Source organism: Chamaea fasciata, unplaced genomic scaffold (genome assembly GCF_029207755.1).
Source record: "Chamaea fasciata isolate MVZ Bird 193981 ecotype frontalis unplaced genomic scaffold, bChaFas1.0.hap1 SCAF_5, whole genome shotgun sequence".
Lineage (NCBI taxonomy): Eukaryota > Metazoa > Chordata > Aves > Passeriformes > Sylviidae > Chamaea > Chamaea fasciata.
In genome coordinates, this window is record NW_027094090.1 from 69,127,436 (window position 1) to 69,154,226 (window position 26,791).

Below are 26,791 nucleotides of genomic sequence, written 5' to 3' on the forward strand. Positions count from 1 at the left end.
CGTACCACAGTCCCCGTGGGAAATGCACCAGAGACAAGTTTTTCTAAATGTCAGAAGAGCTACAGTCTGGTAAGGTAGCCCCCAGTCAGGGAGGGCTTTCTACATTGAGCAGAACCACTAGCTGTTCCCAGTTCTTAAATTCTGACATTATCCCCAAATGGGAAACTGTAGTTTCCTTCATATTGGCCTATGCCTTTTGTTGGATTATCCCAGGAAACCAGTCGTTTCCTGACCCAATTGCAAAACACAAAGCCCAGCGGTCAGCGCAAGACACACTACTGTACAACATTCACTTATTTAAATTGGTAAAAGAGAAATCAGAGGAGCCAGAAGGATTTTTGTGCACATTTTTGTGCCTCCACGGGTAAAAGGACACCTTACAGTTAGCCTTGTGCTGGAAAAGCTCCACTCTCCTGGCAAGGATATGCAGCAGAACAGAACTTTTTAGTCAGACATTGGATCAGAAGCATACTGAGCTGCTGTGATAATTTTTCTTTTAAAATCAGATTGAAAGTAAAAAAACCCAAAAAACTAAGAGTGCAGACATTTCCAGTAAAATACGCAGATGAAAACCTTGTGCGTCCTAATGGAGCAAGTGTGGGGTACACAAGGAAGCGTCGGTCCCCACTGTAAATGTGGAAGGAGATGTTGATTTTTTTTTTACATCATTGAGGAGAGACAGAACTCCAAATCCGTCTATAAACACCATGAAAGAAAATCCAGACTGCTCAATCCAGATCATTCCAGGCAGAAATCAAATCCCAAAGCCTAAGCGAGCAGCTACTCCCACAGCTCCATCCCACCTAATGTGTCTGCCCAGAAAGGCACCAAAAGCCCCAGAAGTGGCCCACGGGAATCCCATGAGGTTCAACACCACCAAGTGCTGGTGCTGCCCCCGGGTCGGGATGATCCCTGGGGATCAATCCAGGCTGGGGATGAGCAGATGGAACAGCCCTGGGAGAAGGACTTGGGGGTGCTGAGCGAGAGCATTGCTATTAGGAAAGGCTATTAAGAAAGACTTGGGAGTGCTCAGCCTGGGGAAGAGCAGCTTTGGGCTGACCAAAGTGATGCCTTCCAGTACCTGAAGGGAGCCTACAAGGAAGATGGAGATTATTTACACGGGCCTGAAGCGACAGAACACGGGGGAATGGCTGCAGCCTGACAGAGTAGGTTGGGATTGCATGTCAGGAAGAAATTTTCCTCTGTGACAGCAGCGAAGTCCTAGCACAGGTTGCCCAGAGAAGCTGTGGCTGCCCCATCCCTGGAGGTGCCCAAGGCCAGGCTGGATGGGGCTTGGAGCACCCTGGGATAGTGGAAGGTGCCCCTGCCCCAAGCCGTTCTGCATCCCTATTTCCTGCCACCCACTACTGAACGACAAACACCCTTCCTCCGTGCTACAAGCGCAAAGACAGCAAGCTGCAGCTCCTCACGGAGCACCCGGGGCGGGCCAGGGGAAGGGACAGATCACGCCCCCACACGCCCGGCCCCGGAAGGCGGCGGGGGACGCACAACTCCCCAAAAGGCACTTCATCCACGCCCCTCCGGACACCGAGAGCCCCTTTTCCGGCCCGCAGCCGACTCCACGAGGGGCAGGACCGCGCTGCGAGCCGAGGCGAGCCCTGCCCAGCATCGGCCGGCACCGCCGCTCCCTGCTCCCCCCGCTACCTGGGCTGCGCCTCCCGGAACAGAGCCGACAGCGCCCGCACGCTCTCCAGGCGGGCCGCGGGCAGCGCCTCCGCCGCCATCGCCGCACGGAAATGGCGGCGGTGCCGCCCCCCCCGGGCGGGGCCGGCGGTAAAATGGCTGCTGCCGCGGTTGAAATGCGCGGTGGCTTTCAGTGTCTTTTTCCTTACCGGTCCCTTGCTTTTCTCCCTTGTTTTTCCCTTCTCCCCCCCCCCCCCGTTCCTTTTCCCCGTTGGAAGCTCACGGCGCCGCCGGCTCCCGTCACGCAGCTGCTGCTGCGCGCCTCACGCCTCTCCCCCTGTGCTCTTGGAGGTAGCCGTCTCTAAAGAAAACAGATATTAAATGAATATGAAAACACATAAATTGTGGGGATAATTGTTTCGTGCTTAATATCCTAATTAACATCTCCCAGCCTTTGGCAGGGGTGTGAAACTAGGCGATTGTTAAGGTCCCTCCCAGTCCAAGCCCTTCTGTGATGCTGTGAAGTAAATACTACTTTGCTTCAAGGTTTTCAAATATTTTTAAATTAAATGTTACATTTTAAAAAAATCATTTACTGAAAATATCGTTCAGCGCTTTCTAAACACGTATAAAAAGTTAGTCTCTATGCGTGTGGGAAATTAGCTTCCGGTGGATGTAAAGACTAATTGTGGCCGGACGCTATATATCAGACAATCATCATCAAATCACAGACTGCTTTGGGTTGGAAGGGATTTTAAAGCCCATCCAGCGCCACCCCCTGCCATGGGCAGGGACACCTTCCACTATCCCAGGGTGCTTCAATCCCCATCCAATCTGCCCTTGGGCATTTCCAGGGATCCAGGGGCAGCCACAGCTTCTCTGGAAAAACTGTGTCAGGGCCTCACCACCCTCACACTCAGAGTTCAACCATCCAGCCAGTTCTTACATAGATTATAAAATTGAGTATTTTTTTCCCAGATTACTCACAGATGCTGTATCTCAAGCTCCTCTGGTCTTCCTAATTCTCAGAACAACCGGCAGATCCCTTAAAGATGCAGCTTTTCCCCCAGAGAGTTTACAGTCTGAATAACATTTATTTTTCCTAGCACAGCTTTAGGGAGCTGCAAGAAGTGAAACAATCCACCTAGAACCAACCACATCTGAAAATAAAATCATGCAGAACTTATTTTTAAGATTTCTCCATCAAATTAAGAGGTAGACTACACTCTTGAGGCAACAGTGTTTGAAGCTGGAAACAGAGAAGGACCTGTCTTGGCTAAGACTCTGGAAGACAATTGCCTCAGTCCGGCAAATTCTGGCTCTGCAGAAGGCAAAACAGGTCAAAGATGTTGAATCCTCCCTATCTGAAATGTTGTGAGAGGGCCACTTGTTCTAATCATAATATGCATTCTAACTGTGCCCCTGTTTTATTGGGGGCAGCTTCCATCAGAAGATGAAATGTCGGCTCTGGAAAAATTTACTTTGCAGTAAAGAATCAAATCCTGCAGCATAAACATTTTATATATTTCCGGCGTAAATACTAGTTTTCTGACTCTTATTTTGGGCCTGTGTTATATTAAGTATGACTAAGCCCACACAGCTTTGAAGCTGTAGACCAAAAGCTTTTATTTTTGTTCCGTTATTTAATAGAACCTAGTGAAATTGATCGATGCGCTTGGAAAAATGCTTTTCATTAGCCTCTGTTGCTAAATCTGTGGAGCACACCCTGCCATCATGCCCTCAGTTTCCTGCTTACACTGGACAAATTTCAGGCATTCCTTGCCTTGCCAAGGAATTCTGAACACCTGTATTAAGACGAGGAAGAGCAGGTCTGAGAGGAGGTAGCATCATCTTTTTAAACACCGAAGGTAAAACAATCCATGTGAAATGGATACTGCAGACTGTCTCAAACCCAAGAATAACTGTTGCAATCTGAAGCCAACTAACAGTTTATTTGGCTTGTGAGGTGTTACACATGTGTCTGAAGGCCATAAAAGAGCAGTTACATTTGATGTTGAGAATTGTGCGTCCTTGCATCCTCCTGCAGTTTTTCCCGTGCTATGAGGTTCCAAGGAGAGGCCTCCTTCTGTTTAGAAATTGCTTCTCATGGATAGAAAATGTCCCTGTTACAGAGTTGACATAAATTGGGATAAAACTAAACCTTTAAAAAGTCACTGATTTTTCCTCTTCTTGAGTGTCAGCGATGCCCCATCCCTGGAAATGTTCAAGGTCAGATTGGACAGGGCTTGGAGCAACCTGTTCTAGAGGAACGTGCTCCTGCTGTCCAAGACAGGGGAGTGGAATGAGATGCCCTTTAAGGTCCCTTCCAACCCAAACCATTCCATGATTCTATGACCAAGAGTAAGATATAGTTTAACATTGCTGCAGGAAAAAAAAAATTTGATTACCGAAGTTTAATTTCTGTAGGAAAGGGCAGGGATGCACAAGGGCCTACACAAAGCAGGGAAGGACATCTCTCTCCACAAGGCAGGCTGCTCTTGGCACCAGCCATGAGGCTGAAGGAAAAATGATGGATGTGGGGAATGTGGCAGCAAACAAGGAGCTTGTAGAAGTGCTGCATAGAGACAACGTATCTGAAATAAGTTCTGAGGATCTTGTTTAAAGTTTGTTGGTAAAGAGGGATTCTTGAGGATTGAGAGCATGCGGTTACTAGTCTGCTCTTGTGACCTTTTCTACTATCCAGTGTTACTTTAAGTCCTAGAAAGCAGTGTGAGAGTGCTCCCACAAGCAGTGGAGTGGGAGCTAGATTTGACAGTTGTGCCAAATGATGTAGATTTCCCATACAAATACAATCAGATCCCATCTCTCATGTGAAAATCTTGGCTTTTCCTGGTTTTCATTGCAGCAACAGCTTTTCTGGACTTCAGCAGCCCAGACAACTGAGCATCCAAAAAGCTCCTGTTAACCCAGTGCACATAAATCACCTCTGTGCTCTATGCTGAGCTCATCAGGCTTTTGTGCTTCTGCAGAGTCACTCTGTGGCACAGGATAAGGAGTTCAAGCAGGCTCATTGCTTTTGCACAGTGTAGAGTCACTCTCCAGATGCACATTAAACCTGCTGGGCCTGCTCTGTATTTGCAGAGCTCCACATGGGGAACTCACCTTTTGGGGGCTGTGGCAGCCACTGGTTAGCCTCTGTGAGCAAAGTCTTACAAAATCCTCTGTACAGTCCTGGAAGTGCTATCTGCCTTCCATGGCTTGGGAAATATAATTCATCTGCTCAGCTTGGAGGCCAGCCTAGCTCCTTCAGATGTCTCAAAAAAATGCTGTTGGAGAGATGGAAATACTCTGAAATTGTATCGCATTCCCAGAAAACAGAAATAAATATCCCTACTAAGGAGCAGAAATAACGGAAAAGCTCCCCACCACCTGGTTGCTCTCAGAGAGTAAAGAGGCACGTGCTTGAATATTTTTGAGGAACTCACCCATTATATAGACTTCCTGAACAGATGTGTCAAGCCAATGAATGGAAGAGCAAAGGGAAATGCCCACAGGGAATCCCACATTACTTGGCAGTGCTCCCATTTACCAGCACTGGTGTACCTTGTCGACGCTGAGAAATTTGCTGCAGGGAAAAAACAAGCTCTAAAAGAATGAAGAACAAGAAAAAAAAGAACCCATATAGTGACTCAGAGTATCTCCTGCTTGGAATTAGAGAATTATAGCCGTGATCCCGACCATGCTTCATAGTAAGAAATGGAGATTAAACCCCCCCAGCTCTGTCAAAAGCCTGACATCTAGTGGAAGTAAAACAGTGGGCAGCAGAGCTCAGCCTGAAACCATCTGACTGCAGAATTTATATTATTCACTGCTGGTGTAGAGTCCATTTAATTTGTTAATTCCATCTGTGAAATATGAGTTCGTCTGCTCATCTTTACTGTACACCAAAACCACAGGATACATTTCCATCCCAATTCAGGATAATTTATGGTTCTAAATCACAATATCCTAGGCCTTCAGAAGGTTTTCCATGTGTACAACACTTGTCAGCAGATAAGCTTTGTAAGGTGAGAGAAATGCCAACAAAGTTTGCTTTTACAGAATTTATAAAAGCCAGTCTAATGTCATCCTAAGAAATAATATGTGAGAAGATTCTACTGGTAACTAGAAGTTGCTACATACATTATCGATTTGTCTCTGAGGAGAAAATATATCCAGTTATATAGGGAGAGTTGCTAGACTGACAGAACTGAGAAATAGAGGGTTAAACTACAGATTTCCACAATTTTTTCCTTTGGATCTTTGTCAGTTTTTGCAGCTATAAGAAAGGCTTTGATACTTCTGAAAAAAAAAAGAAAATTAAGTTTCTTTTAAACCAGTCTGTAAAGGCTGTCCAAAAGCATTTGTCTGATTGTGTACCTGAAGAGAAGCTTTGATCCATTCCTGTTTTATATCTCTTTTTCCACGAGGTCATGTCAGTAGACTAAAGTGATAGGTTATTAATTTTTTTTAAACTAACATCTTTCTTAAGCAGACACAAATATAAGTTAAATTTGATAATTTCCTTCTGCATCTGATGATTATAAGATTTGGCCTCTGCAGAAGTCATTATCTGTATGTGTATGACAGGCTTCTAAATTCAAAAATCCCACACTCTTTAATGACTGAGAGTAATAATACTTCAGAGCTATAGATTTCCCAGCTCACATGGAGATAAAAGCAGATATTGAAGGAGGCATTTGTCCATCTGTTCACCTGTGCAGTGTTCTCCTCAAGTCCAAAACTCATCCAAATAAAATCAGCCCCCTGTGTCTGCATCTGTGTGCCACACGTTATCCACTTGCTAGATCTAGGCTACGTGGGCTTTGTCAGCCTCCCCTCCCGTACTTTACCAATCTGAGTGTGCCTCATACCTCAGCAACACAACATGCAGTTATTAAGTGATATAAATTAATAATTAAAATATTAACTACTAATTCCATGCAAACACAGACATGTTCAAGACACTGTCAGGGATGGGTGAGCCTGCTTTTTGATCTGAGCAATATTCACAGAACACAAATACTGGTTTCACCAGAGGGGGAAGCAAGGAGAAAACCTTGTGAGGAGTCAGAGGTGGAGCCTCAGTTGGCAGCAATTGGGTCTGGGATCTGACTTCTCTCTTCCCTTTTCTCCTTGCCCATCATTTTTGTGACTCTGCAACTGCACAAAACTCTGAGTCTTCCATTAGCTTTGGGAAAACATTTTTTTTTGTCTCCCTTTCAGAATGGTCTGGCTTAAAAGCAGAACCAAAGGGAATAAAGCACAGCATGGTATTTGCGTCTGCTAATTTTTAGACCTTATTTTTGTCTCTCACCCGTGCTTGCCCCGCACTGATGGCTCATCCTGCCCCCAGGCTGTATCACAACCACCTGGCATCAGGAGTCACTGGTGCTGGGAACATGCAGGGGGATATTCTTCATGTGCAATTAATTAGTGCAGCCCTGTGCACCACAACCTCTGCTCCTCTGCTTCTGTTTTTGTAGGAGAATGGACTAGAGGCAGCCTCGCCCCTGGTCAGTCACAACTGTGCTAATTACAAAAAACAGCCTTGCCCTTTGTAGATCACAGCTATATCCAGTAAGGATGAGTATGATAAAAAAGTGAGTTAGCTGGTCAGGGGAGGACTGACTAAATGGGAGAGAATTGCTGCTGTGAGGTCAGTCAGAGCCTGCAAGGGAAGCCTGCAGTGGGAGTCTGCTGGAGTTAGAGTCTGTTGGCTGAGTTATGAAGAAGAATAAACCTTTTCACACTGTTGAACAAGAGCGTGTGTCTTGTCTCATTTCTATGTCTAATGCAAGGTCTGCTGCCACGTGTTTTATGTCATCAAAAGCCAGAGACACATCTCAGACAAAATCTGTTGCATTGTTTTCGCAGCTGGAAACCCCATCCAGCTACATCTGACATAACTTCCCAAATTAATATACTCTTACCTCCTGAAATGTTATTTACGCCTGTAAATGCATGCCTGACTTCTAAATATGCACTGGAGTTTCCCAGCGCTATCCATTCATGGTCAGATGAGGAGTCACTTGATAAGTCAAAAGCAGGTAAAAGTTTTTCCTGCACAAAAGATTTGTAAGATCATAGTGTTAGATGAAGAGTCTGAGTACAGTGTGCACCTTCATTCCTGAAGCAAGGAGTGCCTCTGCTGAGGAATCTGTTATAAATCACATTTTTAGTGAGACTGGCAAAGCCATATAACTCTGGCCTCGGGGAACCTGTCTAATTTGTCAGCTAAAATTCAGTCTCCTGATAGAAAACTAGTCCGTTCATGCTTTGTGAAGGCTAATTGCCCATGGAAGGAATCTGCTCAAGGAACTGTCAGCAGTGATGTGGTGTGGCACTGTCATCTGGCTGGAGCTTCCCAGGGAAGGCAGGCAGAGAAGAACTGAATTTCTTTACTGGACTAATGAAAGTGGTCACAATGATTTTCTAGCTGCAAGTCAGTTCCATTCCATAACGTGGAATGGAAGTCAGGCATGCAGTATGTTTGTTCTTTTCTAGGATGTTATTCTCTGTTGCTTTCCCCAAATTTCAATAAGCAAAGTAACTCCATTTGTTCCCTAGCAACAGTAACTCATTGTTAAATGACCGTGTTTTATTTCTACTAAATTATGAAGCCCAAACTTTGAGTATGTCCCCAGAATAGCAATGAGGATGGGACGAAATATTGGGAAGAATGGTCAGATGTTGGGGGGAAAATGCAATCATTCAGTTACTAGCAACAGTTAACAAGTAGAGGTTCAGTACTTGCCAGAGCTAATTTAGGATCCTGTGAGAGATCTCTTCAATTGACCATTTAACTTACTTTTGCTGTTATTTATCATGCTGCTATTAACAGGTCTCCTGGACTGAAATAATTGTATTAAACAAGGCAAATAGGTATGAATGAGAAGATAATTGCTTGGAAAGCAGTTACATCCATCCCCAACCTATCTATAGCCACTCTTTTTGTCTATTATAGAAAGACTTAGTTCAGAAATAGTTACCAAGAAATGTTCCTTGTAGTCAAAAAGTATATTGCAGATTGACCACCTAAGCTTGAATTCAGCAGGGTGCTGAATTCAAGTTTGCAAGAAACAGAGCAGTCTTGGGATGATTACCAACCTTAAAATAACGCCCATGTTTAAGTTTCTTGATGTACCAAGGCCCCTTTGTTCTGTTTGACTCCATCAAATTGGTGTGTTTGTTCTATTAGATGGCATCAATGACGAGTCTCTTTTCAGAGTGCTTTGTAGAAAAGGGGACATAATTGTCTGAAAAGAGGCCTATTAAGTGTTTGCTTTTAAATCAAAGAACACTTTTGAAATATTAAATAAAGAAGGACTACAATATATAAGTCACTCCAACCCATCTCAAATATACTGATGCACATTAATGATTTACTTTGGGCTCATACATCTATTTGGTTTTGTACTCAAAACGTTGTTACTCTGGTAACCCCAACATCTCACAGAATTTAACTTATTCTCCACCTAAAGTACACTCTATTAAGGAAATTCATACAGATTCTCATGAGAGCTCTTTCCCGCCTTTTCCCCCCTTTGTTTGTAAAGGAAGAAATAGTAACTGGTTTTGTCAAGAATAGGTTATTTTTTTCTTTTCTTCCTCCCCTCTCCCATCCCATTAATGACAGCTGAGATTGAAACACAACAGCACATTCAGCCTGCATTCACAGTTTATCAAAGATCCCAGTCTTAAACAAGTTGGGTTGCTTTACTCCAGTATCGATACATGTTAATATGCTGGAAAGAGCCTTTCTAAGGAATTCCTCTCCTTATTTCAGGGAATACTATCATTCTCAATAGACTGTCCTCTCATATCTTCCTTTAAATAAGAGCAATGTAGCTCTGTTCTGGCACACTGGTATTTTACTGGGGTGTCATTAACTGGGGTTTATTTCAACCATCAGTGCAATGGCAAACATCAAGAAGAGGTTGCCAACGCACCTCAGGGCCCTACTTCTACCCGTGTGGTATTCCCTGGCAGATAGACAAGGCTGGGGGGAACAACAGGGAGTATCCTGTAGGAGACTGTACTTTCTGAAGCCAAAGGTGACTTAAATAGTCTGCCCTGAAGTGGTCTGGCTTCCCTCCTTCAGTGGTGATTGCTCAGGGAGCTGAGCCGGGTACGGCTATCAACTGATGTTGGAGCTGACAGCTCTAGGAAAGCAGCAGCCCTGCTTTGCCCCAGGGGCCACTTCCCATCCTTGCTCCATTGTTTGAGGTCTATCAGTCAGTGTCCCAGTAGAAGAACAAGCTGATTGAGAGGGCTGATCCAGCAGGAAAGCTGGAAGTTGACTCCAGGACTCTCTGCCCTCCTTGCTCCTGCCTGCTCTTAGCTGCGGGTGCCCCACAGCTCATGCTGTGCTGCTGTGAGTGTTCCTGTGGCCACACATCCCTGCGGGTTGGTGACTGGATTTAACTGCTCCATTTTTTGCATCATCATCATATTCTTGCTATTATTTTTATGAGTTCCCGATGCTGATCCACCATGGGGTGGTTCAACACAAGGCAGGAGATGGGGGCCTGCAGGAACAAGGGAGTGTGAGAGGGCAGGATGCGATAACTGGCATTGCCACCTTCCCACAGAGCATTGGGTCAGGTGATTTTGGGAAGACAAGTCAGAGCTGGAAAGGAAGATAAACTTTGCAGTTTGTGCTGGGCAGATGCCACAGCACCTGTAGCTCTGTGGCAGCTCAGAAGTAGAACGTACCCAAACTAGACCCCAAGGAAACCGCAAGCAGCTCATGAAGAAAGTGACATCTGCATCCTTTCTGTCCCCTCCTGGGACAGGGCAGCACAGGGCTGTCCACACCTATCTGAGCACAGGGCAGAAAGATGCCAGTCATGGATAGCTCTAGAGAATTAAATCTGAGGGAAACCATTCCCAAGAAGAGGTGGATGGACCAAACCCTACAGAGTACATCCTCCGAGCAGGTACAGCATAGCCACAACCACACACTCAACTCTGCTAAGGCCAGAAACAGCAAGAACATTTGTTGAGCCTCATTTGTTCCAGATGTTGATTTTTGTTTTTTGATTGAGAAAATTTATTCAGACCAATGCAGAAGGAACAAGAGGAGTAAACACAAGCTTAAAGTTTCAGAAGAGTTTCAAACTCGTTATTCAACATTATTTGCTTGCTGTGTAATCTCTTCCTCATCATTCATTGACCTCTGGCAAACAAAGAGTTGAGCTGACAGCAACTTTTTTTTCCCCCTCAAGCCCAAATTCTTAAAAATATCTTCTGTTTAAAGTTGTATTTCAACCTCTTCAGGCACTCTGTCCAATAATCTCTCTTAAAACCACCATCCTACTTGTCTTTCACATTTAGGAAATGTGCAAAAAGGACTTCACAGTAAGCCAGGTAGGGAGATTATTTTTTTCTTATTGAGAGCAAAGAGGAAAAAAAATTCCAAAGGAAGTAAAGCCAGTCTGCTTATAGAAAAACAAAATCTCTTTTCTTGATTTTTTTCCCCTTTGATTTATAATAAACATCTTGTTAATCCCTGCAGGGTTTCTGAGAGAAAAGTTGTCTGAGACCCCTACACAGCAACAGAAGTTAGATACATGTGAAGCAGAAAAGATTGACTGATTTAATGATTAAACAAAAAGAGGATGTATAAATAACTGAGGAATCTATCAGGGAAACATATTAACTGCAGTTTCCTGATTTTTTCTACCTTTGCATTCTTAATAATTTACTTGGAGGAGATGCTGAGGTGACTGTCTCAGTTAGCTCTTCCCAACCTTAAGGAGGTTTTATCCATTTTAATCACCCCCCCCCCCTCACATTATATACAGTTTGTCAGAGTTAATAACTCTGACTCAGTTCTTTGGAAAGCTTTCCAAATTTTGGATGATGCCACCTTTGCACAGTCTTGAATTTAGATCAAATAAAGTGTTTTTCAAAATTTTTTTACAGAAACAGTAACATTTTTTTTTCCTTCTTGGATAGATTATTCTCTGAAACATTCCCAGTTTTGAAGGGAGGATAAAAAATGTTTATGAGCATTTTAATTTGAAGGAGGAAAGAAAAGTTTGTTAAAAAATTTGCTGCATTTGGATAAAACAGCAGTAAATAGAGTGTATCCTTAACTGGGTAGGAATAGAAGCACACAACTGCTTTTATAATCACAATGTAGGTACAGAATACTGCAAATACTAAATGCCAGCATTACAGTCTCAAGAAACATTGTAAAAAAAAAAAAAAACAGAAACAAAAAACTAGACCAAATTTGCTGATTTAGCAGCAGAAATAATACAATTAATCGCTCAAAGGATCTAATGAGCTGAAATGACAGCATTTTTTCCAGTCACACTGCAAGTCAAGATACTTTGTAGAAGTTACCTCCAGGAGATGAACAACATCCTGCTAAGCACAGGTGGAAAATAGATGACTCTGAAAACAAAAGCTACTAGGGCATCAAGAGGCTGCCATTGACCTCAAACAAGGACAAGCATCTCCCAGACCTCTGTGCACAGTATTCCCACCTCTCAGTCCAGCTGCTGCAGTACTGAGCATCTCTGCCAGTGCACAGGGACTGAGCCCGACACAGTTTGCTCCATAGTGGTCCTTGAAAAGCCCTTACACTCTACAGACATGATGCCCATGTACCCAAAAAATCTCCTCTTACACCAGTCTGCATTTGCTGGAAAATAATGTCTGGGTTTTCCCCCAGAATGAGCACAGCACAAATACCACCAGGGCAGTATCCCAGGAGCTTTTCCCATACAAAGGGACAGGAATACCCTGCTCAACTGGCACTCAGTTTCCAGCACTGATGTCCCTAGACAAAGATAGAGGGTACCTGTTGAAAAGGGATCAATTCTTGGCTCTGTTGGAACAGGACCAGTCTGTCTCTGGGAACTTGCCAAGCAGGGAATTGTTTGTACTGGGTGTTGGAGTAGTGGTGAGAAAGCCACGATTCCCTGCAAAAAGACACCCAAGAACAGGAGAGTCTCTTTAGGGGAGTCTGGCTGGTACCAGCTTTGAGTGAGGTCTGGACTGACAACCATCGAGTGAAAAGCTCCCACAACTCGTTCCCTCTTTTGTGCATTTCACATTAACCTTACTACAGAACACACCTTGGTATGATGCAGTGGAGTTTTGCTCATTGCAGTGTGTAAGTTACTGCTGGCTGGAGCCAGGAGCAGGGCTACTGCAGGAGCACAGCAGAGACGGAATTCAGGTACAGAGTTACAACTGACTCCTTGGAGAGATCTCTCCTCTGTGTTCCAGTTGGGAATATGCTCAATTACTGCCCATATTAGGGGTGTATTATCTTCTCTTCCATTAAAGTTTAGCTGCATTTCCTCACAAATTGTAGGAAAAGAAAGCCAAAGCGCCGTCCATGTACGGCCACTTCTGTCTTCCTCCCCTTGCACGCACGCAAAAGCCACCTCAGATTTTTCTCTTGTGGCCACGATGGTGCCCAGCCCTGTGAAGGGGCCTCATGTGTGCATGTCAAGAGAGGTGAGAGAAGTTGTGGGCACAGTTTGCAAAGGAGAAGCCTGAAGGGTGTTTTCCCCCTTGTCTTACTGGTTTGGAAGCAGAGGGAGAGGGGAAGAAGGTTTTTCCTGATTCTAGCACATATTTCCCTGACTCTGCCTAGCTGAAGTACACATGCTTGTGGTTCATCCTCACAAATGCCATGTCAGGCCCTGTGCCAATACAAACACCAAGTCTGTCTTCAATATGTGCAGGGGGGAAAAAATTAGTTCTAGCTCACTCCAGATTAGAGTGTGTTTGCAGAGAAAGGCAGGAAATGAGGAGGGCTCTGATGGTTGTAGCTGAGTAATTCTGATCTCTGCCCTTAGTAGGTCTTGTTGTGGAGGGCTCAGATATTTCCCTTGGCGTGCTTTCAAGTTGATTATAATACAAATAAAAAGGTATTCAAACATGCCAGGAAAAGATCTCAAAGGAACATATCTTAATTCAGTAGAATAAGAGGTTTGGTAGGACTGCCAGCGTGCCTGGTGAGCTGAGGGAGATACAGGTGCCTCAGGCCACCTGCCAGTGTGGAATCTCAAGTGTTCATTCCTGACAAAGACATGGGAATGAGAGACATGAGATTTTTGATTTCATCTTTAAAATATTCCCATGCTGCAAAAATCTGCAAAAACTCCTCCATTCTCAGGTGTTGGTAAAAATGTTCGAGCCCAACCTTGAAACAGACTGAAGCCTTGCATTCTTTTTAGTTTTGTTGTGCCTGGAGGGTCAGTGCTCCATGCAGAAATAGCATGAGCAAAATTAAATTGATCGAAACAAGAACTTTGCAAGAAAGGCAGCAACTGAAATGGATTCTGTTTGACCACCACTGAAGACTTGATGGAAGAATGAAAAAGAAAAATTAACTTCAGAGGTGGTCAGTCACTAAAAATTAAATTGAAAACAAAAGAGATTATATAAATGAATAAATTATTCATGGAAATTAGTTGGCCAAGCATCAATCCATGCAGTTTTCGTAAAGAATAAGGATCCTAGCTGAGTTTCCTGGCCTGCTGATTGCATTGTCCCTACTTAAATTTCCCCCCTCAGTTCAGAGTTATGTATGTATTTTCCTCTCTGAAAACTGTCTGACAAACCTGAAACCTGTCACTTTCAGGCCTTTCAATGCTGGATAGTAGCTCTGGGTTTTGCTACAGGACTCATTATTCCCCTACCCCAATGGGCTTCATGTTTCTTTAGGCTGAGAGTTCTAAATGAAAGGAACTCAAGCCATAGCATCACTAAATCTAATATTTCTAAGGTTTTCATGCAATTAAATATCTTACTGCTTTTGAGTGAAAAGTCTTAGCCGTGTCAAACTCCACCCAAATCATCCCAAAAAGGACACTGACTTTGCCCAGCCTTCAAAAGCTGCTGCAGAGGTTTTCATCATTAGTTGAATTTCAGCCAGGCTACCCTCTGCAGCTATGAACATTGCATCCTAATGCTTCCTAAAGCTGGGCTGGGGATTATTCGCATGGCTCAGCCTCAGGATTTGGAGAAAGCTTACAAACATTTCAGAAGCAGCTGAAGGCTGTTCCCGCAGCTCCACCTTTTGGGAGCTGGGGATCAACCGGACTGCTTGAGATGGTGATTTCTTTACAAGAAAAGGACTTAGCCTTCTTGTATTTGTGGCTGATGTTAATCTCTAAAATATAAAGAATGAAGCACCTTGGAAGTTTTAAAGATGTGGTGATTCCTCACAGAAAGCTCTATAATGTGTTAGGCTGGAGATATTTTTATTCTGAATAGTTTCTGAAGCCTGCTTAGTATCAGCAAGGAACCTGATTTATGCATGAACTTACAACAAGAATGTTTCCTTTCATCCTTTCTGCTTAAGATTCACTCAGATTCTTTGTGCTGGATTGAGAGGTGCTCAAAGTGCGCCATGTCAAATATGACAGTGTCTGGTCCCCATCGAATTCAATAGTATTCTTGCATGTTTGAGATGGATTTGGTCTCTAATCCTCCACCTTGCAGCCTCAGAACAGACCGCAGCCCAGAGACTTCATGCCATGAGGTGTCAAGTACCCTGGGCACTGTGAGGTGATTCCTATGCTCCAGTGAGAGGTCAAATTATCCTGTCCCTTTTGGAGAGAGGCCAGCACTCAGCACGAGGAGATGCTATCCTGTGTTGGTGGGCTGAAGATATCTGAAACATGCAGAAAGCACCCCGGGTGCCATAAACTTCCAAAAGACTTGGACCTGGACTACAGTACGAGTCTACCTCTGCTGGAAAAAGCAAGGATATGTTGATGACTGACAAAGGGACTGATCTAGAGCCCACTGAAAGTTATGACACATATGGCTTCCACTGGGACTTGAACCAAGTCTGTGGTGGGTTTTAGGATGAAAAGATATTGAGGCAGCCAAGAGTGACCTTTAAGAGAAAAGAATCCCTTCCCCAAAAAAATGGTCTCACTTGTTGGTTCCAGGAGGCCAGGGGATGAGTGAAAAAGCTAGCAACTCACAGATCAACCACATAAACCCCTTTTTACCTCTTTTCACTCTTCCACCATGGATTAAGTTGCTTTGATGAATATCAGGCATGTATTTGCCTTTCATCACTTTTCACGTTCTAAACCTTGCCCTAGACTCAGCCTCTCTGTTTCAGACTGCTGAACATTACAGATGCACAGGAGCAATTTGGTGTGTATAATGATAGGCATGATTGTTAAATTGGTTTCCAGTGTCTTTGAGGCTGCGTCCCTGCAGAATTGCAATTAAACACTTGACAAACCACAAGGCTATGCTAATCCCACTTCAAAAATTTCTGATGGCAAGGATGGCAGTCTGCCTTCCTTCTCCACTGAAAGATGGGGAGACCCAGCATTACTCAGGCTCTTAAAAATACTCTTTTTCGCCTTTGGTTCAGTGGCTCGTGTTTCAGCTGTAACATTCTGCCTGAGTTGGCCATTGCTGTGTAACAAGCTCCTCTTTGTTCAGCCCTGCTACCTCATTTCTTTCTATTAGCCTTTAATCCCTGTCAGGGTTTCACCTTTGCAGCGATGAGGTCACAGCTCATGTTGATTGGGAAAGGAAATCCTGATGATTGTTGCTGACAGAAAGCTGATAATGCTGGTTTGGGCAGCAATAAATTCTCAGTCTCTAAATGAAGACTAATCTTTGAGCCAGAAATCACCTCTTTCAGTAGTTTTTTTGGGGGGCCTCATTCACAAATATTTTCCCATGCTCAAGCTGCCTGACCTTTGGAGCATTCAATGCACCTATGTTATTGTGCAGAACTGTTTTCCAGGGATCAAAATAAGCAGGCATCTATCAGTGAGAGGCAGGTGAAATTATGAAAGAAATCAGTAGCGTTATCCTCATTGGGAATGCAGCGCTTGGAGCTCTCTGTAGCCTCTGCAACCCTAAGTGCCAAATTGCTCTCTGCTGCTGAGCCATGCCATCGTTTCAGCATTTTCATTTCTTCAAGTGGCTTGTTAGGACCACTTATTTTTATTTTTTTCAGAACAAAAGCACAACATGCAGAGAGGTAAAAAGAAGAAAAAAGAGTGAGAAAGAGTGGTTTCTACTGTTAAGTTCATGTTGTTGACTCAGTGATTCAGTAAAGACAGTTTTTAAACGACCCCGAGCAATGCAGATGCTTCCTTTACAACATCATAAACCCTGGCTTTGCTATGGTTCAGTACCTTAAATCACGTGTGGCCATTGAACCGGCCCTTCTCTGCTGCAGCAACCATCACATGCAAATTCCTTGCGCCTCCTGCAAGGACACAGCTCCTTGCTAGCAGGGAGCAGCAAGGAAGTTCACCAATGGTGAGACAAGGAGAACTCTCTGGGAAATCCAGAAATTCAAATAATTGACAATACTGTCCAAACCTTATCTTCTGCACATTAGATTGTCTTTCTCTTTCTGTTTCTCCTGCTGTTCCCCCAAACCATGTTCCATCAACACACTGCAATCTAATCTCCTCCTAGTGCCTTATCTACCTACCAGAGCTTCAGTGCCCCCAAATACAATGCTTTGTGCACTTACACCCTCCCAGACAGCCATATCCAGGCTCAATACTCCCAAGATATGAGAAACTGGTGGCTGAAAGCTTTGGCTCCCTCGCTGCCAGCCCGGCCTGGCTACTGTTTTTGTCCCTCAGCAAGCTGTACTCACCCCTTTGATCAAAATAACCCTAGACTCCGGTCTGAATTCAGATTTGAACTTTACAAATTGGGTTTTCTCAGCTAACAAAGTGGGCATTTTTCTCCCTTCCCTCCCTGCTCCAACACACAGCTGGTAGCATTTTAGTCAGGCAATCCCTATGTAATCTATTCTAATTTTTTTCTTCCTTCCACAGTGTGTTGGTCCTCCCAACGGCAAAAAACCACTATGGTCAAAATTCTCTCTAAATGCAGGCTCCAGCAAGGTTGCTGAAGGGAGCAATCCAGTCACCTGAGCACAGATGTGCAGGAGGTGATTTGGGCTGACCATGACACCCACACCAGCCTGGCAGAGATGGTGTAGGAGCTGTGGAAGATACACACCTTTCCAGAGGGGCAGTCAGAGCCCAGTCAGGCTGTGAAAGAGCCTTGACAAGATCTCAGCCAGCTTCAGGTACCTGAGCCTGTCCAAGCAGCCCTGTGCCATCAGAGGGACAGATTATCTATTCTGTGGATGAGCACAGAAGCAAAGTTTGGGCCACACATTAACAGGGTTCAAGAATAAATCATGATGTGATGTATAGAAACCATCACTCCAGTGTTTGTACTGGTATTCCCACCTTTGCAAGGACAGATCTCAGTATGTCTGTGTGCTAATCCTCATGCCTACAGGTAACTACTTTATGTGTCTTATGCATGTCTGCATCTGTCTGCGTGTATCAGATTTTCCAATCCCTCTGTCAACTAAATCTACTGGCCTGTGGGTTAAACTCTTCAGAGGAAAAGAGGAAACTTTGTTCCTTGAATTGTTTTGCCTTCAGGATTCTCTCCTCTCTTGGTTTAGCAAAAAACCCTAGCGTTAGCTAGACTTTCAATACAAGACAAATTTTCATTAGAGGAATTTAACAGGACCAAGATTCCTAAAGCTGCCTCACATCTGCAGTCAAGCCCCACTTCCTTCACATCCACATCCCACTGTCAGGGGCAGCTCAGGAGTTCAAGGACAGCAACAAACACCTGTGGGACAGACCAGTGCTCTGTCACAGTGCACACAGTGTGAGCGGATACCCAGAAAATGCTGAAATAAACTGAGCCCGGGGAAGGGCTGTCCTTGGAAAGCAGGGCACACACAAAGTAGAGACCCGATGTCTCCTTGGACTGGGAGAGCAGCACAAGAACAAGGGTGAAACCAAGGGAAGCTGCTGCAATAGAGCAGAACTGCTGGCCTGCTTGACCTGGTTTCCATTACCTGCCTGGGATGAGATTCCTTAAATGCAAGAACATTATCTCTGCAATTGGGGTGGATAGTCTGGCTCTTGTTTCTGCTCGTAATTTGTCAGCTCTGAGATGCTGGCAAGGCAAAATACTGCAAAAATGGAAATACACTGCAGTGTAAAAATCAGACTCAGTGGGACGGCAGCATCATTCCCCCCACAGTCCCAGGGCTCTGCTCCAGATTGATTCCTCTGGTTTGTGCTAGCTCCTTCGAGCATCTGGCCGTGTTCTACCATACTGCACAGCTCCATTTTCACAGAAAATGGGCACATCCCGGAAGGGAGTTGTGTGTGGAGCTATGCGAATGCTGATGTTGATTGTTGGATCGTTAATGTTGTTGATGGATGAATTCCCAGTGGATAGCACTTATTTCTCCCAGACCAGATCATGCTTCCTTCCATGTTTTGCAAGCAGCTTTTTGTGTGCATCCCTTTACCAGCATCTTTTAACAACAAACACGCCATCCTGCTTTTCTTACAGATCTGCTGCTAAAGGAACATGTATTATGGCTTTAAAGTCAATTTGTTTTGTTGAATTTGTAAAAATTTACGTTTCATATATCAACATTAAAAAAGCTAAACAAAATATAATCATAACATTGCTGAAACACACATCTCACCCATCCAAATTGGCATCCTAACTCTTACCACAAGTAAAAACAAAACAAACAAAAAAAAGGCAGATGGAGGCATGGGAAGCTCTTTAAGGAAGAAAAATCGGGATGGCAAATACAGGTCCACTACTGTGCAGTGCCATTTTAATCCAGTTACACAGCTAGAAACAAGTAAAGTCACACAGCTCCTCCAGCTCTCCTCCAAATTCATTACTCTCATTTCAAAATATAATCTCAAAGTCAGCACAGTCACAGCTCTATGCTGCTCAGCTGGGTAGGATATCTTTAATCTCTCAGGCAATATTGCTGAAGGCAGACTCTTGCAGCAGAGCAGCCTGAACGCCACAATTACATGGCCACCTGTGGAACAGAGTCACCTTGGATTTGGGAGATTTTGTATAAATAAATGCTCTTTCTTGGAACACAAACAGTTAATTTCACCAGCATTAGAATGCCATTGACTGCAGACACTTTTCCTTCAAACTCCATCTTCCATTCTAAGATTTCTCATCTTTTTATCACCTTTTTTGTTCAAAGTTTGCATGACAACTAGGACCAGGCCCCCTTCAGAATATTTGGTTTACTCTAGAGTTGACATTTAATTGATTGGTCTAGCCTAGTGCTTGAGAAGCAAAGGGCCTGGCACACCTGACAAACTGGGTTCCCCAGGGAGCTGAGAGGCTGCAGAGATGCCTGACCATGAATCCCTCATGACCCAAGGCAGGAGGTGGGAATTCTGAAGGTCAGGTCGACACTTCAGGGCATTCTGTTTCACATAGAATTAAGCACTTGATAATGAAAAATTAAAATGGTTCAACACCAAAGAGCCTTGGTGAGATCTGATGGTTTCACCTAAAACATGTGCAGCTGAAGTCTACCTGCTCAAAAAGAAGCTGCTGAAGCCTAAGGTATCCCCTTTTGTCCAAGCATTTTCAGGCTTCTTGTTTTCAAGACTGTCAGTTCTTGTATTCCCATGGATTTTCTTGCAGATGGAAGAAGTTGCCTGCATGGCAGAAAGGCCATTCCACCTGGGAACTAGGGAGCACTTACTCAGCATGTCAGGGGAAAAAAAAAAAAAAAAAAAAAAAAAAAAAGAAAAAAAAAAAAAAAACAAACAAACCAACCCCAAAAACAACCCCCCCCAAAAAAAAACCAACCCAAAAAATAAATAAATCCATGCATGCTTTAATATAGAAACAGTGCAAATTTAGACTTTTCCTTAGCTACAGGCAGCACATTATCTGCTCCTCCATGGAATGAGGCATGTTTACCCATCCCCCTTTTGTGCCATTCATCAGCTCAGGTCAGCACTCATTCTGATTTGCCATAACTTTCAGTTTGAGAACATAAGCCTTGTTAAGGCTAAGAAACAAAAACCGACTTGAGATATAGAAAAATTCTGACCAAACACTTAAACTTTTGCCAAAATCCCAGTGCTGAAATGAGTCTCATGTAGCAGGGCATATTGAGCAGAAGCTGCACACAGCTCATCCTGTAAAGCAGAGAAGACAAGCTTGGAGTTTGCCTTTTGCTATCAGTTACCACGTTTTTCCTCTTTTGCAGCCCAGGGTGCTTTTTATCTGTGCAGCCATTTCCATCTTTACATACCTCTGATAAAAACAAACTAAAAAATGAAACAAAACAGTGTTCTTTCAGGTAATTTAGAAAATGGTTTTAATCATCTCCATCCTGAATCATCTCCAATCATTTCTATCTCCATTTTCTGCAGAAATGAACTCCTCTAAATGGATGGGACAAGTTTTTTAAAAAAATTACCCAGGCTTTATGATCTAGGAGGCTCACACGGTGACACGATTGTTTTAAAGTTTTGTTATAACTTCTTAATCCCTAGGATGCAATACATAGTGCTACCTCCTTCACTTCCATAGATGGGACACCCTAGTCATCACCCTCAGCAAGTTTTACAGCTTGGGACAGACAGACCCCAGAAGAAAAAAGCACCAGATCTTCCCAGTCTATGGAGAAGGGGTGAAACTGTGTTTCCTGGGGTGCCACCCAGATTCAGGCCACTACTCGATAAGAAGTCCTGAATTGAATTGGACAAAGAGTATAACTGTGTTTGCACTGTGCTGAGCAGGTCACGCATGAATGAACCTCTCAATCCCTTCTGAGGCATCAGGAGTAACAGGGTGACCTGCGTGGGCATTTCAGTTTGCACCATTACTGCACTCCTGAAGCTCACCTCCCTGGCTGTCTTCTGCTACTCTTCCTTGGGTTGTACTGCAAAGAGGTCACAGACTAACAGCTGGATTTTTCTTCAGCCACGTGGAATGCTCAGCACTGTTGATCAGACCAGACCTTTTTTGGGGAAAACCCCTCAGGCCTGGAGAGCTTGTGGGTTTGCGGGAGGTGAACATCAGCTCCTCATCCTCAACTTTTTCAGTCTCCAGATGTGATCCTTTGATGCTCTGCTGCTTGTTAGTGTAGACAGAGCCTACACACCTTGCTCAAGGGCATGGGGGGCATCAAGGGCAGTGTGACAACAAAGCTCAGCCCACTGGTGCTGCTTTTTGAGCCACGTAACAATTACACATACAGCCATAACCTACTGCAGCCAAGCATCTGGGGCCACTTTTGGAGTCATATCAGGATGCACACCTGACTTGCCACCAGCTGCAGTCAGACAAGACACCAGCCATCAGATAGGCCTATCCCTCTCATCTTTCTTTCTCACAGAAAAGTTTTTCTGTTTCCATCAATGAACTCCACAGTGACCAGGGACAATTCCACCCACTGGCTTCAGATAAAACCCAGCCATGGATGCTGATATCTCTTGGCTAATAACAGGTCAGCAGGACAAATCCTGTGAGGCTAGGAATAATACAGCTTGGTGCTGACAGGATAAGTGGCAGGATCACTTTTCAAGTGAGATTTATTGACTGCAAGCTCAAGGTAGAGAAGATGCAGCTCATTCATCAGTGACTTTCCTCCACTGTTTAACAAGTGGTTGTTTACGCTGCTGTGTAGGTTGGTTGTATTTATTTGAATCATATTGCCTTGGACTCCTATAAAACATTGGCATTTCTATTCCTGGGTCCCAGCTGAAGGGTTAATATCATTTTCTCCATTTGCTGCAAGTTTTACACATATAATCTCTGGTTTAAATTTAAGGATGGAGAGTGGGAAAACACAATGTCACTTTCTAGCAGGTTCAGTATATATATTTTTTAGATGATGAAGTCACAGAAGAATGGCTTTAAAAAAATGCCTTTCTGTAAATACCTTAGCACATACTTTCTTATTTGTTATACAGTCAAATTTTGAGGAGATTAAGGGCTAGATAATAAAAAGCATTGACATACCTAAATACTACAGATAGCTAATCTGTCTTGACTCTTATAACAATACCACTCAGCATCTGCAGGTCTTCAGGAATCTGGCCATGTGGAAAACAGCTTTGGATCCATAGAGCCTGTTAAATATTTCTTGGGTTCCCCCCTCTCAAGAGTTTCATTTTTGGTAAATAAAAAATACAGTTGATGTTACAGAGGATCGAATGCATCAAGCATTGTAGAAGAATCAAAAAGAAAACAGGGTGGGGAGAGAGCTAGCAAAAGATGTTCAGTCACTAATGAAATTCGCTGGTCAAAACTAATGGCAAAGCTCCATGGACTTCAAAAAAGCAGATTCAGACCATGAACTACAACTCAGAGAATAAAAAAAAAACTTTTGTGGACAAGACACACATGCAGTGTAACTTCAGAGACAGATGCTGCTCAGTTATTTCAGTGCAGTGCATTTCTGAGGCAGACCCAAGGCTGCCCTTACCCAAATGTTCCTTATCCATGCATGAGTTCAATTTCATGACCAATTACCAGCTACAAAACAGAGCAGTTTACAGCAACCCAGTGCTGTAATGATATTCCAAAGAAACACCAAAGAGCCTGGCAGGTGCCAAACAACTGTAGAGGGCAGAAACCACGTGTACCATTAGAATGGCAAAGGAGATGAAATAAGCAGAACATAGCTGCAGATAAACAGGCTGCTTTTACAAACTCCTTTGAAAAAAACTGATGTAAACTCTTTCATGTACGGCAAGTAATTACATTCTTGGATTTCCTTTAATCTCACATATGTGAGACTTACAGCCTTGAGTGAGGCCTCTGTGGTTTGAAAGTGATTTGTTGAACTTACATGCATCCGATAGCCCCCAACACAGCACTGTAAATTAGTCATGGCTAATTTGGTTATAGCTATGCTTTACCTTTTCTTTTTTTTTGTTATGACATTTTTGCTCTCCCACTCGTAGGGAGAAAACTACTTCTCCCACCCCAAGAGTTATTTGTCATTTTAAAGGCTTGTGACAGTTCAAGGAAAGAAGGACCTAGGGACCAAGAGCTGTAGGTGGGAGCACTTCAGGGTACTGAGTCCTTGGAATGGCTCTGTAGGATCAAACCAACCCTTTGGGATCTTCCCAGCTCAGGATATTCCACACAAAGGGCCAATGGAAGCCACCCCGTGAGCTTCTCCAGTAACTATTGCCTCCCTGCAGTGGGCCCAAGTCAAGTTTCTGAGTTATGAATTTAAAACACTTCCAAAACCTCTCTTAACATTTCTATACAGCTAAAGATAAAGGACAAACCAGTTAATAACATTTCCACATTCTCTCGAAGTGTCTGCTACCCAAGGGTTCAGTACAACTGGCTTTTATTTACAAAATGTCAGAATGTGGGGTTTTCAGATAACCATCTACATAACCTCCATACACAGAAGGAATGGGTAAAACATGAAGAAGTAAAACACTTGCCCAAAGTCTCTTTGAAATGCTGTGTGCCTGATAAATCAGAAACTCTTCATTAACTTCAATGGACACCAATTCAGGCTTTTAATGTAATTGCCAGAAGATGAAACGAAAGTCAAAGTGTCCTGACCTCAGTGCAGTTGCAGAGAGTAATTGGATGATTCTGCTTTAGATCATTTTGGACCCCCTGCTCCCCTGGACTTAAAAAACCTGGTCGAGTGGAAGATGTCCCTTGGAAAAAGATGATATTTAACGTCCCTTTCAACCCAAACCATTCTAAGATTTTCCTTTCCCATACATCAGAGAAACCACCCAGCCCTGCCTCAGCAGCCGAGCAGGTGGGAGGGCAGGCTGGGTACACTGAGCCCAGTGTGGAGCCCGTGTGTGTGAGAGCAGAGGGACAAGGAGCCCTTCCAGGCCATTCCTCCCCTCTCTGGGTTCCCATGGCTGCACTCAGGCTGCTGGACATCCCTGGCTCCAAACAGCACACAGCCCAGTGCCACCAGGTCATACACAACCACCATGGAAAAGAGGATGGACCAGGTGGGTCCCAGTCTCTCTGATGCCTTAGGAAGGCTGACCTGAAACAGAGACTGGACAGAGCTAGAGAATAAAGGAGATATTTCTTGAAAGGCCTTTAAGATACACCTTGGGCAGGGTCTGACCAGGGCTACACACAAGGCGAACCCAAAATGGTCAAAAAATGGCTGACTGGTCACGGGGTCTTGCATTTTTATCAGTTTTGGTCCATTTACATATTGGAGTTTAATTGTCCAGTTCAAGCTTCAGGTTGTGAGGTCCCATCCTTCTTGTTCCTCCCTTCAGCCCACCCTTGTTTGTGCTCTCGGGCCTAAAAGTTGTCCTTGGTCTCCAGCAGGAAAAGGATTTGTTTTGTCTCCCTGCTCTGTGAAGAGCTTACTGGCATTTAATATGAGGCTCAGAACTGCACCCCCAGGCAGCACAGAATCTGAAAATCACAAAAGCTGAAACTTAAGGCATCACCTCTTGCCAAAGCCCTGCCTTCATGTTTCAGAGGAGATGGGAGTCCAGGGAGCCGGGGGCTGAGCTTTGCTGCAGAGACACCAGAGAGGCTCTGCTGACCTCATGGAACAGCTGTTCTCCCACTTCTCTCCCAACAGAAAGGCTCCAGCAGAGGCAGCCTCTATTCCAAACATCAAAAACAACACCACTGCTGAAGAGGGGGTTTCCAGATCCTGCCTGGTCAGAGTCCTTGTGCCCCCGCCCAGGTCAGCCCATGTCCATGGAACTCTGGTTTAGCACCTTTCTAACCCCGTCCCAGTAAGCAGTGCATCTGCAGATCTGGGAAATCTTGTGGGTTTAGGAGGGGGGGAAAAAAGCAGCTCATTTTCTCAGTGCCCTTCAATAGGAGCAATCTTATAGGCAGCCACACCTATCAGATAACTGGGCTTGGCCGGTCATAACCAAAGACAAGCCTCAGCCACGGGTGATTTCAGTGTAACCTTTGCCTGGGAGGAGCTCGGGGAAGCCCACATGTTCTCAGACTGCATTTATATTCCCTTCCCAGTTGGCTAACACAGATACTTTCCTGCCTCTTTCTGCTTATCTCACCCCCATGGCCACCTTCTCTGGTCTCTGTCTGACACAGAAGCAGCAGCTCCACAGCACAGTAGCTGATGGGGCAGAACATCTCATTTTTCTTTGACTGACACAGGCATCTGCAGCTGAAATATTCTTTCCATGTTCCCAGCTCTTCCCCATCTGAGAAGCTTAAGGAGAGGGAAGTGGAATAAGGGGTCAGGTGTAAATCTTACTCAGGGGAGAGGTAAAATAGAATTGTAATCATAAACATTTAGAGAGCTCAGAAGCCAGAGATTTTCTACAATGTAGATTTTTCTGCATTGGGGATTTTTCTACAAGGAGCTGGAAAAAGCCAAGTTGCTTGTATGAGTTGAAGAAACATCACTAAAATCAATCAATGCACGTAACTCAAGACAAAATAAAACTCACTGTTGCTAAAGAGAGCAAAGTTTACCATGACTTGTTAAGTGATGAGGTCTGATAAAAAAAAAAAAATGAGATTTAGTGGCTGCAAATGAGATCCTTAATCTGTAAGATGTAAAGTGCATCATAGGTTGAAGGCAAAACAGTCCATTTATCTTCAAGTTTTTGGCAGCTGTTTTACAAACTACTTCATCCTCTCAATACCACATAAAATCTGGTGCTTCCTGGTAGAGCTGGACAAACGGTCACCAGCCCAATAGGTACAAACCTACACAATTTTTCCACTTTGGAAGAGAAAAACCCCAATTTTTTTTTCTAATTTCTACTTCTAGACAGCTGGCCACAGTTCAAGCACCATTTAGTACTTTCTGGCTAGCCTGAGCTGAACACATATTTGTAATTTTCTAAACCTAAACTGTAGTTACAGAGTTATGATGGTATCCATTACAGTAGTGTTTTTTTATCGCTATTACAATTTCTGCTCCAAATGTTGGCAGCATTAGGACAATTCAGCAACGTGTAATTTAACTTACCTCACATCCAGAATCAAGGGTGGCTGTTCTCATCAGGTCCAAGGTCACTCGTGGGCTGCACTCAGATAAAGTTGGCTTTGGCTTTGCCTGAGTGGAGGAACCCAAAATCTTTTATCAGCTCTCCCCCCCCCCCCCCATCACTTTATGACCTGCACCAGATCTTGCTCATGTGAGAACCATCAGCTAATGACAAAACAAAAAGCATCACCTTCACCTTGGGGATCAGCCTGCAAGTGTTACTCTGTGAGCATGGCCAGGCCAAGATACTCATCACCTGTGGAGTGACACACCACAGCTGCTTTCCTTTGCCTATTGGTTTTTTACCTTTTTTTCTTTTATATATTCTTGGTATTTACACATATTATATAC

The 26,791-nt window shown here is 44.0% G+C and overlaps 1 protein-coding gene across 7 annotated transcripts in view; it reads right to left on the bottom strand.

Annotated features, from left to right (window-relative positions):
• ATXN10 (ataxin 10) overlaps window positions 1–26,522 on the bottom strand; it is a 111,200-nt gene extending 84,678 nt beyond the window's left edge. Inside the window, exons 1-4 of one of the 7 annotated variants that reach the window (XM_066184330.1) lie at window positions 26,423–26,522; window positions 7,578–7,707; window positions 5,091–5,230; window positions 4,768–4,931 (exon numbers count right to left, since the gene is read on the bottom strand). Coding sequence is in view for 1 of the 7 variants with exons in the window: in XM_066184325.1 (XP_066040422.1) it covers window positions 1,666–1,745 (80 nt within the window). In the remaining 6 variants the exon portion in view is untranslated. Of the gene's footprint in view, window positions 1–1,665; window positions 1,876–4,767; window positions 4,932–5,090; window positions 5,251–7,577; window positions 7,708–26,422 lie in introns of those variants that run through there. The other 6 variants (XM_066184327.1, XM_066184332.1, XM_066184328.1 and 3 more) reach the window with 6 other exon arrangements.
• Between the last annotated feature and the right edge of the window lie 269 nt (window positions 26,523–26,791).